Source organism: Polyodon spathula, chromosome 15, assembly GCF_017654505.1.
Source record: "Polyodon spathula isolate WHYD16114869_AA chromosome 15, ASM1765450v1, whole genome shotgun sequence".
NCBI lineage: Eukaryota > Metazoa > Chordata > Actinopteri > Acipenseriformes > Polyodontidae > Polyodon > Polyodon spathula.
In genome coordinates this window covers 37182472-37199011 of record NC_054548.1, presented here as the reverse complement: position 1 = coordinate 37199011, position 16540 = coordinate 37182472, and the positions used below count along the sequence as shown (strand labels likewise).

The window sequence follows — 16540 nt, the reverse complement described above, 5'->3', positions numbered from 1 at the left end:
GACATACCAGAGGATTGGAAAGCAGTCTACAATTGTAGTTAGCTCCAGAATCATCATCTCAAGGTTCTATTCAAAACTGCAAAAAAAATACAGTCATCCAATGCTACAAACAGACAAGGAAAGATGTAGTTTTAATGATGTGTGACAATGCAAAAATTGGCAAGAATAATGTAGGCCAAATCATGGGGAAACTTGGGTTAGGTGTAATGAATGAAAATGGAGAGCTGTTCAGCGACTTCTGTGCTTGCAATAGCCTGGTAATAGGTGGGAGTGTCTTCCCCCACAAGAATGTGCACAAAGCCACATGGATATCACCAGACCACAGCACAGATCTAATTGACCACCTCTGCATCAGCCAGAGATTCAGAAGATCCCTTTTGGATGTCAGGGTAAAGACAAGCAAACTCAGAATCAAATTAAAGAGATTTACAAAAGCTGCAAGAAGGACCAGCACAAGATTCAATGTCAAACTCCTCCAAGCCAAAACCATAACAGACCAGTTTCAACTAAAGCTTTCAAACAAATTCCATGCCTTAGAGGACTTACAGGACTTATGTTGAGCAGAGATAGCAATGAATGAAAACAGTGTGAAAAAATGAAAACTAAAAAGATGGGCAGAACACTTCAGAGAACTACTTCACATGCCACCAGACATTCCTCCAGCAGAACACTCCCTACAAGTTAACACTAACAAACCCAGCAAAAGTGAAATCAAGAAACCAATACAGAAGCAAAAGAATGACAGAGCACCAGACCCAGATGGTACACCACCTGAAGCCGACCTCAAGATATCCACTGAAATGCTTCACAAGCTTTTTCACCAAATCTGGGAAGAACAGGACATACCAGAGGATTGGAAAGCAGTCTACAATTGTAGTTAGCTCCAGAATCATCATCTCAAGGTTCTATTCAAAACTGCAAAAAAAATACAGTCATCCAATGCTACAAACAGACAAGGAAAGATGTAGTTTTAATGATGTGTGACAATGCAAAAATTGGCAAGAATAATGTAGGCCAAATCATGGGGAAACTTGGGTTAGGTGTAATGAATGAAAATGGAGAGCTGTTCAGCGACTTCTGTGCTTGCAATAGCCTGGTAATAGGTGGGAGTGTCTTCCCCCACAAGAATGTGCACAAAGCCACATGGATATCACCAGACCACAGCACAGATCTAATTGACCACCTCTGCATCAGCCAGAGATTCAGAAGATCCCTTTTGGATGTCAGGGTAAAGACAAGCAAACTCAGAATCAAATTAAAGAGATTTACAAAAGCTGCAAGAAGGACCAGCACAAGATTCAATGTCAAACTCCTCCAAGCCAAAACCATAACAGACCAGTTTCAACTAAAGCTTTCAAACAAATTCCATGCCTTAGAGGACTTACAGGACTTATGTTGAGCAGAGATAGCAATGAATGAAAACAGTGTGAAAAAATGAAAACTAAAAAGATGGGCAGAACACTTCAGAGAACTACTTCACATGCCACCAGACATTCCTCCAGCAGAACACTCCCTACAAGTTAACACTAACAAACCCAGCAAAAGTGAAATCAAGAAACCAATACAGAAGCAAAAGAATGACAGAGCACCAGACCCAGATGGTACACCACCTGAAGCCGACCTCAAGATATCCACTGAAATGCTTCACAAGCTTTTTCACCAAATCTGGGAAGAACAGGACATACCAGAGGATTGGAAAGCAGTCTACCTCATAAAGTTTCCCAAGAAGGGCAACCTGAGAGAATGCAACAACTACAGAGGCATTATGCTACTGTCTGTACCTGGAAAAATCCTCTGCAGAGTAATCTTGGAGAGATTAAAGGTGACACTTGACAAGCAGCTAAGAGAACAGCAGGCAGGTTTCAGGAACGACAGATCACGTATAGACCACATAGCCACTCTACGTATAACAGTGGAACAGTCATTCAAATGGAACTCCGCTCTCTGCCTCACATTTATCGACTTCTAAAAAGCATTCGACAGCCTACACCAAAACATCCTGCGGAAGCTCATGAGACACATCACCATCATTCAGCAGTTGTACCTACAATCCTCATGCAGAGTGGTGCACAATGGTCACCTTACAGAGCCCTTTACAATCAACACAGGAGTCAAACAGGGCTGCCTATTATTCCCCCTACTCTTTTAGACTGGTTAATGCGACAAACCACAGGTGGCCAAAGACTGGGGGTACAGTGGTCACTCTGGATGACTTGGATTATGCAGATGGTATTGCCCTAATATCACAAACATGCCAACAATGCAGCGCAAAGGCACTGAGCTGGCAAGAACAGCAGCCAAAATGGACATTAACAAAGACAAAACTAAGGTGATGCATATCAATAATTCAAAAGAAGATATTCTGGAAAGGGAGGAGAAGTTAGAAGAGGTAAGCTTCTTTACCTACCCGGGAAGTGTCATAGGGAAGGATGGAGGAGCAGACAAAGACATCCAAATGAGATGCTTAAGCCTATCTGGAAGTCAAAAAAACATTTAAGCTAAAACAAAGCTCTGCATTTTTAATACTAATGTAAAATCAGTGCTACTGAATGGAGAAGAAACATGGAGGACAACAAAGGCATCAAAAAACAAACTGCAGGCTTTCATGAATAAATCCCTCAGAAACATCTTAGGAATGTATTTTCCAAAACACCAGCAGGAATGAATATCTCTGGGAAAAAACACAACAAGAAATCATAGAAACACAAATCAAGAGAAGAAAGTGGTGCTGGATTGGACATATATGCAGAAAACCAACAACAAACATAGGCTAGGCTAGAAGCAATTAGATACAAAAAATAAAAGAAAACACTATCTTAAAAAAAAAAAAAAAAATGCTGAAATTAGGGGTTATTGAGGAGTCTCACAGTGAGTGGTATTAGCCTGATTGTACTGGTGCCTTAACCTGATGGTTCGCTTTGATTCTGTAATGACTACCAAACTTGCAAATCCTATCCCTAACAGGGCTGGGTACTGCAGATATCTCTACACTTTATAACTGACAAAAGGTTACTGGCAAGTTCCCCTCACTGATCAAGCCAAAAAAAAGGGTCTGTTTCAGTACACGGTTTTACCATTTGGGTTGCATGGAGTCCTAACCACATTCCAGTGAATGATGGCTAGAATACCGAGACTCATAGGGAATACGCTGCAGCCCATATTGATGATGGGGTGATACATAGTGCTGACTAGGACACAGATCTCCTTAACCAGCCAGCTGTTTATTCCGCAATTTCTACGCAGACCACAAGCAAGTCCAAATGTGTCACTCCTGTGAGAATAGCGTGCAGGGGGTTATATGTGCATCTACAAAGTTTAACACGTCTTTTCAACAAGCTTCTGTAAATAAATAAGCTGACTATATGGTATAATAGTCTACAGTTCTGTTTTTTGCTAGCAGATGGCAGCAGTCCCTAACATTTATTCTGCTGATGAAATACACTTCATAGATAATAATGCATATAACAGTGATACAAACCAGTACCCAAAACAGTGGAAGATAGAAAGTAAGTTTATCACATCAATCACCCTGTATATGACGATAACAAATTTGTGACGCAAGTTTTCAGATGCATGTACTACATAGACATTAGCACTGATGAGAGTTAGAAGGGCATCTGCTTTGAAATCTATAGCACAAAAAATAATTGCACTGTTGTTATAATGCTGCAACTGTAAAAAAACACAACATATATGTTTATTTAATCATATATATTATATATATATATATATATATATATATATATATATATATAATAAATATACACACATACACACACACACATATATATATATATATATATATATATATATATATATATATATATATATATATATATATATATATATATATATATATATTATTTATACTTATATAATGCTGCCATTGGGGGAAAAAATATGTTATTTTGTTATTTATATTGTTATAATGCTACAATTGTAAACAAAGTTATTTGAATTTATTAAATAATGTATTTCCATTTTTCACAATAACAATAAAAAAGCGTGTATTTAATAATAAGGCAAACATTGTTTAGAAAACTGTCCAAATTGCTTATTTAAGGGCTAAGAATGAAAAATCTCCAAAAAAAAAAAAAAAAAAACCACCAATTTTTGACATAGATAAATGGGCAGCTGGGTGGTTAAAGTACAAGCAGTATTAGATTCTACCCAGATTGCAGGATTAACCCTTTGCGGTCCTAAGTCGGACCAGATCGGACATTACAATTTTCCATTTCCAGTCCGATCATCAAAAAGACATCAAGCACAGGTCTGTAGTTTTTTTTTCTCCGGAAAAAGCAGAGAAAACCTTTTAATGGCCGAGTGAGACCAATAGGAGCCGAATGAAGCCGAAAACAAAGGGGGCGTATCTGAGCAATACAGATAACTCCTGCACCACAGAGATAACACAGACACATAACAAATGAGATAGCTGCTTCTGCATCCAGCACTCAAAGAATATCACAGACATTTACAGATAATGACTTGGATTGCATTATTGAGAAGTTTGGTGATAAAACGAGTGACCAGGAGAGGATTTATCAGTGTGCACGTCTATAAAGAGATATGTGAAAAATACAGCGAACAAGGGGTGGGGCTTGGCTGGAGATGCAGTACTGATGTCCGTGCAGTGCCTTTTAAATCCGTTTTACTCGGGAAAATAAATATTTTAAACAGCGCGTGTAAAATAAACAGCGCGTGTGAAAATCAGTTGGACCTGGCGTGCCTTATAAGCACTGAACAAATGGACTGCAAAGGGTTAACCGATAATCCTGCAAACAGTTTGATAGTTTTGGAGCAGTATCTGGGTTACACTATCGGGCGGAGTGTAGTTAAACCACAGTAAACTGAAAGCTATCTAGAAGTGACCTCGGCCTATAAAATACAAAAAAAACAAACAGCTTTTAGATTTTTTCCCATTGAACACATAGAGTATGGGGTAAAGTTATATATGTAAGTGTGGCAAAGTGCCCCGCCCCTGTGTGTATGTTGTGTGTTAAAGTTGGTGTATAGTCATTGGTACACGGGAAATAAACGGGTCTGTGTAGCACGAGTGTTTAAAATGTATATTTGTATTTAGGCACGAGGATTGCACAGCACTTCACGTGCAAGTAAAATGTAATAATATGTGAGCACGGGGAATTGCACTTTATTAATTCCCGTGCAGCTGTACCGCTTCTCCAATTGAATAATTGATTAGCAATCGAGTCTCAGTACAGGTGCATAAAAGCAGCATGTTTTCACTCACTCGGGGTTGTGTGTTCGGGTGTGGAGAACGGGGGAGAGAGAGAGAAGCGTAATTATAAATATTAATTGCTACGAGTGCTGGAAGCACCAGCACTGTACTTGTTTTGTGTAGCGTTCGTCCACCCTGTTTTGTTAGTGTCTACTCGTTTTGTTTGTCTATTTATTTTGGCCTTACGTGCCGTGTGCTGTTTGTTACAAACCTTTTATTTTCTGTCTGTTTAATTATTAAACTGCGCAGACCAGAAACTGCGTCGACTCAGAACACAGGTTTTAGAAAAGCGCCTTCATCATTCCGAAACCTGTGTTCTGAGTCGGTTCCTGTTTCTGGTCTGACCACCCACTGCAGCCGTCTTTGTGACAGTAAGGCATACAGAGCCCTGAATACTGCATTGTTTATACCCTTAAAAGTGAGGTGGGTACAAAATAACTGAAAACAAGAAAAATGTCTTGATCGTTTGATTAGGCAGATCAAGACTATATTTTCCAAAATGCTTCTGAGAACAGAGAAAAGCCAGGGAGGAAAAACTGTTAAGACACACCTAACTATGATCAAGCAGGCAGATATATAAAGACTACAATGAAGGGGTAGTCTATGTTAAGGCTGAAACCTATTTAAACCTGCTTGCTGTGTCCAGAGTAATGTTTACACAAAGACAGGTGTCAAAGATCCTGGAAGAGTGACAATGTCACAAAGAAAGAACACACTTCGTCACACTATATAGAAAGTGAATACAGCACCAATGACAAATACAACATTTCTGCCTAAAACAACAAAAACAGAAAGGCAGACACTTAGTGCTGCACACGGATACAAGGTAAAGATGCTGTTCAATGTTTGGAGAGGTAAGAAATTGGTGTCAGGTTATGGGAATCTCACAGCCGGGCATTCCAAATATCAATCAATCAATCAATTATTATTTAAAATAGCGCCCTTCACAATAAATTCTCACAAGGTGCTTCACAGGTGTAACATTAAAATTAATCAATACTATAAAAGCAATAGGAAACATTATAACATTTGATACAAAAAACTATAAAAATGCAATAATATACAGGGTCAAAACATTACTTAATATTAAGATGTGAACAATAGATTACAAAAGTGTGTCTTCAGTCATGTTTTAAAAACTGCAACAGTTTCACTATTTCTGTTGAGCAGTTTTGACAGAAATACAATGATTCCTGGTTGTAAATCTCCCTCCCAACCTGTGAGGGCTCTAAGCAGTGAGAACAGAGCTGGACTGGTCTGATAGTTCTTTCCCAGGGTTCAAGGGAAGATGGTCAGCCAGGAAGGGGACGAGAGTCCGTTGCAATAACGCATTGACCCGGAAGGGAAATGACGTGGCAGCCGCAGATTGGAGAGGCGGTTGCACTCATTTATCAAGGGGTCATGTGTGACAGCATAAAAGGGGACGGAGAATCGTAATCTGTTCCTTCGCATTGGTTTATATGGAAAGAACCGAGAAGGACTGTGTCAGACCCTGTAATACTTTGTGAAGCAGTATCGTGAGTGTTTGTTTGTTTGTCTGTGTGTGTAATCGTCTTGTTTGTAACACTACACTAGACGGCTAACACGATTCCAGAGCTGTCACCAAGGGCCAGCACTAAAGCCGAAACAGCACTGCACTACTGTCACAAAAATAAACCATCACCCACCACAAGCACTAGTGCACTCATTCAGGACTGGTGACCATGTATGTATTAGGGTGGTACAGATAAGTGTTGCTTATTATTATTGTTTGGGTCTGTAAACCCGTTAAAGTTTATTGTTATTGTTACTGGTCACCAGAGCTGGATACAAAAATAACCCTTTTCCAAACCGGATTAAATCTCTGTCTGTTTCATTACCGCACTGCATCACCCCTACACCTGCACCCACTTTGTCACAGCAGTATACATTTGATTTGAGTTTAAGCGCACACTGACCACAATTGCCACCATTGCAATGGTAAATATAAGTTTCCCATTTATATATTGTTCCTAGATTTAAACTTCAGTCCCAGCTTCCTACAAATAACTCTAATGTGTAGCATTGCTACATTTGCAGTTAGAAGCTGTGGTATTCAAAAGGTTAACAAACAAAACCTTCCACATCTCATGTCTTCTAAGTAACCAACTTCTGCTTTTCCTACATCACTAGTGTCTCTGCAATGGATAGGCTCTTTAAAATCTGACCTTAAACAGAAACATCGATACAAACACAAAAGAGCAGCACATTTTCCCCACTGTTTGCAAGAGGAAAATACCATTCAAAAATTAAATACACAAAATACAGGATACTAAACATTAAACAATCTAGTATTAATAACTTTTACATATTCCGTATTTTGGAATATATCTGCATTTCCAAATTATGTGGGTTGCTAAGCAGATACAGAGCTTGATATAAGGAAAGTAATTCTCCAAATTCCATTCTTAAGTTAAAAAAAAAAAAAAAGACAAACAATTTTCTAAATGTAGTTTTCTTGCAATTTCTTGCAAAAGGTGGGTTTATTAATGTCAATAATCTCATCCTGGCAACGGCAAAATTCGACCTGCTCCATATGGTTTAAAATCCAGCGTGGACTCGAATAATGTTCTGATTAGAGACGCTGTGTGTAAAATGTTTAAGGCTCGAATCAATTATTCAGGGAATACAACCAATCTGAGGGTCCAAGACACCAGAAGTACCTGCAACATCTGTGCATGTTAGCAAAGCATTACCTCTGCATCCCAGGGACTAGTCTCTGCTGACAGATCAACACATCAAGGTATGATAACTCATGCAAAAGCTAGAATAGAAACATTAAATCGTTCAGAAGTATCTGCATCATCTGTGCATGTTAGCAAAGCATTCCCTCTGCATCCCAGGGACTAGTCTCTGCTGACGGAGTGTTCTCCACTGCTAGAGGCATGGTAACAGTACAGAGAAGAGCACTTGAACCAAGACTTGTAGATCACTTAGTGTTCCTCAAAAAAAAACTCAAAAGACCGTGAAGCTGTGTCTCCTACGTGATGGTCACCTATCTTCCCTAGGTACAGAGCTCTAATGAAAGGATACAGCTCTCTCCTGAGCTGAGGAAGGGGAGCCTTATCCAGGTGGAACGGACAGAGAGCGCGCTCTAGAACTGCGTGATACTCGTTTTTCTAATGTACGCATAGAGAAGGACTAAAAAAACTCACAATAATTGCGGTCGGCGAGTGCCTCTTAAGTGCTCTGGACCCAGACGGGCAGCGCCTCTGCCATGCCTGTCCTCTGTCGGGAGACCCCTCTTGCATATGTCACAAGAATGAAAACCCAGCATAATGTAACCACAGTAGTACGCAATTGAAATTATCTTAACACTATAGCATATATTACTAGTACCCAAAGAGACTGTTGAATACGTATGCAGCAGTGCTGCTATGCAGCTGGCAGTGCGACAACAGTGGTAAATGACTCTACCATCTATGATCTAATCAGCAACTGGTTACGGTCTTGTATTGAATGCTTAACACCTGCACTGTTTAGTATACAACAATGTACAGTACACACAGAACTTGTCTATAGTGTACAAGCACAGTACATACAGTACAGAGCAACAGTATGGTACAGTGCACAGACTGCACATTAAGTACAGTGCAGTACAGTATGGTGGGAAATGCACAGTATACATGGCACACTATAAATGATACAGTATAGTGCTAATGATTTATTACACAGTACACACAGTACAGTGTGACAGTATGGTACAGTGCACAGCTGTGCACAGTGCAGTACAGTATGGTGGGCAATGCACAGTACGGTATAAACAATATGGTATAGTGCCAATAATATATTATAATGCCCAATGTACGGTATATACAGTCAGTATACAGCACAGTACCCCTGGTATGGTACAAACTCTACAGTGAACGTTATGTACGGTACGATGCACGGTATAAGAACGGTGCACACGGTATGATTCGTGCAGAGCACGGTCCACCACCGTTACAGTAACCTCGTTCCTCTAAGAATGGTAGTAGATCAGTGACCTACAATTTCTGTGGATTCAATAGGCGGGGATGCCCACCCGTATAGCTTCTGGCTTAACACAACACAGCCTTAAGACTGGAGGAAGCCTGCTGTCAGCCTTCACAATGATACCGCAAGCAGAAACCAGAGCGACAACGAGAAGAATTGCAAGCAATCAGACCCGAAGCAGAGCTGAGCCCGCTTATTTTGGCTAACCAACAGATCGAAACCCAAGGAAACCCTATTGCTAGAGTCTTCACACTAACTCTGCAAGCAGATCTTAAATGTGAAACAGAGACACTGTGGGAAAAGCTGCAACACCCAGCACGCATCTCTGTTCAAACGCAGGACAACTGAGCTCAGCAGCCACATTAGTATTTCTGTGGAAAAGGCAGAAAATACAACAGAGAAAACAATTTCTTCTCACACAAAGCAGTAATCATTCAATTACCAATATTTTAATATATTTTTTATAATAAAAATCACCATTTATTTTACGCTTTGAGAGAGCACCAGTAGCCAGCTTAAGGCGTTCGATCCCGAGGGAGGGGCAGCAGAGCTGCCGGCTTCGCACAGAGCACAAGGCCGCTGAGGGACTAACGAACATCCACGGCTGAATGCACAGTACATGAAGTACATTTTTACTAAAACACATAAAATAATCACAATAAGCGATATGACACAAGCGAACAATCAGATATAACACTGTGTACTTATCTGTTCGTAGATCTCTCTCTTTCAGGTCGGTGAAAGGAAAAATCATGATGTCTTGAGTGAATGCAGTCTCTTTTATGCCCTCGGGGACAGGCAAGACTGCGTCAGCTTTGGAATATCGATTCAGGTGAGACAGTCTCACAGGATTAATACCCATGAGGTAATGGTTACACTTCGTACTCGAAAGGGAATTACTTCTCACCAGACAGTTTTCACCATTGTGTAACTCCAGTTAAAATGTATTTCTTACCGATGAAGTTCAGGTAGCCCTCCCCTCCAAGTCCATGAGTGATGAGACGGATCATTTTGTGAAGCTGTATTCCACGATCAATGACCTGAGTCAAAGGAGACAGCTTGCTCATGTTTGTATACATCTCTGCATCCATTAACCAGAATGCCAATGTCTTGTCACCGACAAGTGCCTGTGAATTAACAATAAACATTACAAAAAGGTTGTTCAGCTTTGTATACAAAGGTGTGTCTTTAGCAATGTCTAAGGTCATAAGAAAACAAGATGGGGCTGATACAATCTGGGTGCAATATCAATAATGGAAATAAGACTGGTAATACAACACAAAACAACAGTAATTCCTCATGTCTTCAGTGTTTCCTTGTGTATAAAAGATTATAGGCTGTGTAGTCCCCTTTTGCATAGTGTACACCATACTTTTTTACTTTGCCAAAAAATGTCTCATGTCAATACAGTGCATTTACTAAAACAGCAGATTGAGGCGGCCTCAGTACAAACAAATGATAAACTAGGTACAGCAAACAAGACTATTAATCAACAGTTCAATAAAAAGCATCATGAACATAAATAATTTACAAAGATTTTAGATCACAAAATGTATTTGGTTGGTAATAAGATGCAAGGATAACTTACCTGAACAGAATGTGATTGTGAGTTTGTATCATTTGTAACTGTTAAACACTTAATAAATAATAAAAGAAACACTTTGACTAGAGGTCTTATAAATGTCTTAATATAAAAATGAAAATATAAATAAATTTATAAAACCTTCAAATTATTAATGTTTCACAAGGAACACTGTTTTAAAAGTGGTGGGTGTAGAGAACAGACTAGGCAGAAGATATAATGCCTTCTCCCCAACCCACCCCTGAAGGACTTGGAATGGTCACCAACAGAACACTTTAAACACCTTGCACCTGTCATGTTCAATCAATACCATCTTGGCAGGTAACAGCAGTAGCCCAACACCCTATGAAAGTGTTTTGCCCAATCCATGAATGGCTGCTTATTGATTGAAAAAACATATATATATATATATATATATATATATATATATATATATATATATATATATATATATATATATATATATATATATATATATATATATATATATATATATATATATATTGGTGTGTTAGAGGCAGAAATGTTGTACTTAAAGAATTTGCTTGTAAAACACCTTATTACAACAGTGAGGAATATGTTTTTTCATCCCTCATAAAACAATTGCCTCAAATGCAACTTTACATTTTGAATGTATAAAGCGCCAGTGTATCCAAGCATAAGAATAAAAAAATAAAATAAACAGAGAAACTAGTCAAACCTTGCACACAAAAACAAAATGATTTATTACAAGCGGCACAACAGTGCATTGCCATTTCTTTTCTTGACACCTTAGAAGAAAACAGCTATATTATATTTAAAGCATCAACAATCACATTACCTGATCATGACTTTCTGCATATGCAATGCATTTCTCGCCATATCGTCTGTTTGTCAATGTGTGCACTATGTTGCCCATATTCCAATCTTCATCCTTCAGCTCCTTAAGTATCTGTAAAACCAAATAAGTCAGTTTAGTATACAGGCCAGACACAGCAGTAACAAGTACATTCACCAATATCAACACAACTCAATATAAAGTATAAAAAGACGTGCCTGACATTTATAAACAGGACAACCTTGAACCTATTTCCTTTTAGATGTACAACCCAATAATTTCAAAGAACACGACAGCCAGACAGCCTATATTGGGTGACAAGAAGCAAATGGCATTAAGATTCTGAAGTTGGTTTCTGAAAGCCAAGACATGAATTGTATAGAGCTTGCCTTGGATCACCTTGATAGACATTCACAAAAGGGAAATCAATGTCCGTAGAGGAACTGAAACAATTTCAAGTAGTGGAGTGGGAAAACATGGACCAAACTTAAGTTCAATGATATACAGTATCGATTCAATGCCTGATAGAGTGAAATTACTGTTGAAAGTCAAAAGATGGAGCCAAAAATATTTCATTAGTTTAAAGGAAAAAACAATTTTGTGTTTTAGTAGTCCCCCATCCCATTTTTCAGTATGGTTTTTATTTTTCAATGGCTTAAATAATATGAACAGCAGGATATATTTGCAGTTATGTGTCATGTGATAGAGAGAGAAAGAATCAATGCTGTAAATCTCCCTCCCGATTAGAAAGGGCGCTGTATAAGGGGGAAGGTAAGCTGCCTCCTAGAGCTGCCACCTCCGTGGTAGGTGGAAACCAGAAGGTGACCATATTAGGAGGGGCGCGTAGCTGCAAGTACTCAGGACGATTCCATTGCAGTCAGCTGCGGGGCAGCCCTCTATTAGGGAAACCATGGCAACGCGGTGACTGCGGGGAGGAGTTTGCTGGGTACAAAGGGGAGCAGCTACGTCCAAACCTCCGCTTACGCTGATAATGAAAATAGACGGCCGGAGCCTGTATTGCTTTGTTTTTTTGGATTACGTGTGTTTTGTGTTGCAGAGGAGGAGCGAGCCGCGGACCGGTAAAACACAGAGCACGTCCCTGCACTGCACTGCACAGCACAGCACCGCACCACTCACGGCACCACGCTTCTCAGCACCAAGAGCACTGCATGCACGGAGAACATGGGGACGGACAAAGTCCCGTTTTTGTTTACTTTTTATTTAACTAAGAGGAGCGGCTGCGTACCCCCCAATACCATTGCTGGTAAAGGGGTGGATTTATTTGTGGTGTTTTGTTATTATTTTTGTAATTGTTATCATTAAAACAAGCACTGTTTTGGGAGAAAGATTGTGGGGACCTGCTTCATTCACTGCACCTGACCACAGTCATTTTGCAGCATTTTCCTTTTCTTGTGTATAGTGTCTAGGAAAATCGTAGGCTCTATTAAGCGTTCTTGGATTTATTTGATTAACTAAAAATATTACATTTAAGGCTATTATTGGACACCTTTGTTGGAAATTACATAGATAATGAAAATGTTATTTTTTTAAATTGTATTTTGCTTAAAGTGTGGTCTAAAAATAAATTATTTAGAAATTATTTTAGACAGATAGAATATATAACACTAATAGAATTGTTTAACCTTCGTGCATATAAATAATCTTAATGCACTACATCACTTAGTTACACAACAACCAGGCACTGCTCTCCCACTGCCAGCAGTCCTGTTATTACTGAATAACAGAATGGCAATTTAAGCAAGACTGAGAGATGACACACATTAATAGCACATGCTCTAAAACCACGGCTTACTCACGAAACTGTTCACATGGATGCTCGAACCCTGTTCTCAAGCAAAGATAACACAATAATTACATGAACCTCCGATCTCACTGCTAGCCAGGGAAAGAACACAAGTCTCCCGGAAGCTTGTGCACTATTGTATCCAGGTATCCCTGCCCCCACAGGTGGCTTAGGTGAGAGAGAGAGAAAAGTATTCTAATCCATTTTTTGTGGAGAAGAAAGGAGGAAAATATAGGTGTGTGGAATTCATCTTGAACCATAACAAATCCAATTACAACTAGGAGTTGCCAGAAACTTTATGGCTTCCAGTACCAATAACAGTACCAAACACTTCAGCAAATAGTGCAGAATGTCATTTTTACATAGTAAACCTGACCCTATGTGAATGTCATGCAGCATGGCCACCATACCACACAATTTATCAGCTTCTTACAGTACCAAACACTGTAGCAAATAGCAAAGAATGCATACATGGGTTACTATATGTGTTCCATAGTAATCATGACCCTATCTGCACTGTCTCAGGAGTTGTAAGCCAGTTTTACATGTGATCTTTAGAAAAGGTCAAAGGTCACAGACAACAACATTTTTTTTGATAGAGCATGGCTCTATCAACCATGGCACTGTCTGCACTCTACAAGGAATTATTAGCAAATTTTGTAAGTTGATGACCAAATCTTAAAGACAACTATACTATGGTCATGTGTGCCAACTTTTGGTTCAATCGGAATAGCGGTTCCAAGCCTAATTATGGCATTGTTATTGGTTCTGATGAACTCCACACACGAACCCCTACACCAAATAAATTATACCTGGGGGTTGCACAGCGGTGCACAGTATTAAGTGTGCAAAAGACCTTCAGATCACTTGGAGTATGGGGTCAATAGAGCCTTGACCATGCCATCCTTGTGACCAGGGGAAATTGAAGCAGAAGGCAGAGAGTCTGGAGCTGTTCCTGTTGTTGTATGTGGAGGTGATGGCAGTTTATTGCTCAGATTTTGTCTGTTGAGGGTCTGTGCAGGCATGATGCCCACTTTTGTGCATCTTGGGGAAGGGCGGGTAAGCAGATGGGGGTTGATTACTGACTGGGAGTAGCGCTTAACCCTTTTTAGTAGGCATATAAGACATTCAGCATGTTTTTCTTCATGCAAGAGGGAGAAAGAGGAGCAGAGCAAGACTCACAACAAAACATGTTTATTTAAGTTTAAACAAAGAGAGACATGAGGATAGATAAAGCAAGTTGAAAGCGTGGCAGGGGGATGTCACAGGCTGGATGTCATATTGCCGTGTGCAGGAGGTTTTCACATTTTTATTTTTTCGGTTTTAATGTTTTTAAAATGTAGCGTACAAATGCTGTTTATTCCTTTAGAGAAAGCAGTAGAACAAAAATGGACTGGTATCACCTTGATTTTACTGTAAAAAATGGATTAAACTGTAACCGCTACCCACCAAAAAAAGTTAAGTACTATCCACGGGTACGGAAGAGCAGTGGACATTTTATAAGAACATTTTAAAAGTAGTGGACAGTTAATGTACAAACGTTTTGCTAAAGAATTTAAAATAAATTAAAAAAAAAAAAAACCTCAGGCACAGAACACTAGTATACAGGCAGCATTTTTGTGATATCAAATAACAAGTTTCAATAATTATTTTTCCTTGTGGCAGATTTGGGGATTTTTCGATTATGTTATTATCTGCCTAATAAAGTTTATTTTATATTAAACTCATCCCATCAATTCCAAAGGATTCTTCCCTCTGGATGTTGGATAATCTAGCTACTAAATCACCACAGTCAAAGCTGTAAAAACGTGAAATTCACCAACAATTCAACGAGTCAAGTCTGGATAAAATAACAATACTTTCCAATATTATCATCCTGCCAAAAAATTTCTACCATCTATACAGAATATAACATGCACCCTTTTACCAATATAGGGAGAATGTGTGTGTATTAGACACAGCTTGCATATATATATATATATATATATATATATATATATATATATATATATATATATATATATATATATAGACCTAACAAAAAGTTTGTGAACTTTCAAACTTAAAATGTTATTAGATCTTAATCCAACTCCTAATAATAGATAAAGATAACCCGATTAAACAAATGACACAAAAAACATTATACTTTTTCAACATTTATTCATCCACAAATGATTCAACATTCAATATCCACGTGTGAACAAGTATGTGAACCTTTAGATTCAGTAACTGGTGGCACCCCCTTGAGCAGCAATGACTTCAACTAAGTGTTTCCTGCAACTGTTAGTCAATCTCTCACATCAGTTTTGAGGAATGTTGGCTCATTTCTCCTTACAGAACTGCTTCAACTCCGTGACATTTGAGAGCTTCCTTGCATGGACAGCTCGCTTCAGGTCCTGCACAACATTTCGATGGGGTTTAGGTCCGGACTTTGACTAGGCCATTCGAAAACTAAAGAATTTCTTCTTCTGCAGCCATTCTTTTGTAGATCTTGTATGTTTAGGATCATTGTCTTGCTGCATGACCCTCTTTTGGTTCAGCTTCAGCTCACGGACAGATGGGCCTGACATTCTCCTCTAGAATCTTCTGAAACAATGCAGAATTCATGGTTGTGTTAATGATGACAAGCCGTCCAGGTCCTGAGGCAGCAAAGCAGCCCCAAACCATCACACTCCCACCACCATGCTTGACGGTTGGTTTTCACCAAACATAACGTTTCTCATTGAGGCCAAAAAGTTCTACCTTTGACTTGTCTGTCCAGAGAACATTGTTCCAGAAGTCTTGTGGATCATCTATGGGCTCTTTGGCGAAATTCAGGTAGGCAGTATTGTTCTTTTTAGAGAGCAGTGGTTTCCTCCTGGCTATCCTTCCATGAATACCATTCTTGTTTAGTCTTTTTCTGACAGTTCAGTCATGAATACTCACATTAGCCAAGGCGTGAGTGGACTGCAGATCCTTGGATGTAACTCTGGGGTTCTTTGTGACTTCCTTGATGATTTTCCTGTTCTTGGAGAGATTTTGGTAGGACGACCACTCCTGGGTAGAGTGACTGTGGTCTTGAACTTCCTCCATTTGTAGACTGTCTGACAGTGGATTGGTGGTCTTCAG

At 39.2% G+C, this 16540-nt stretch overlaps 1 protein-coding gene across 1 annotated transcript in view; it reads right to left on the bottom strand.

The window, feature by feature from the left end:
• The window catches only part of LOC121327677 (1,4-alpha-glucan-branching enzyme-like), a 252316-nt gene that overhangs the window by 97744 nt on the left and 138032 nt on the right, over positions 1–16540 (bottom strand). The window contains exons 11-12 of the mRNA XM_041271821.1: positions 11632–11742; positions 10185–10356 (exon numbers count right to left, since the gene is read on the bottom strand). Coding sequence (XP_041127755.1) covers positions 10185–10356; positions 11632–11742 — 283 coding nt within the window. The remainder of the gene's footprint in view (positions 1–10184; positions 10357–11631; positions 11743–16540) is intronic.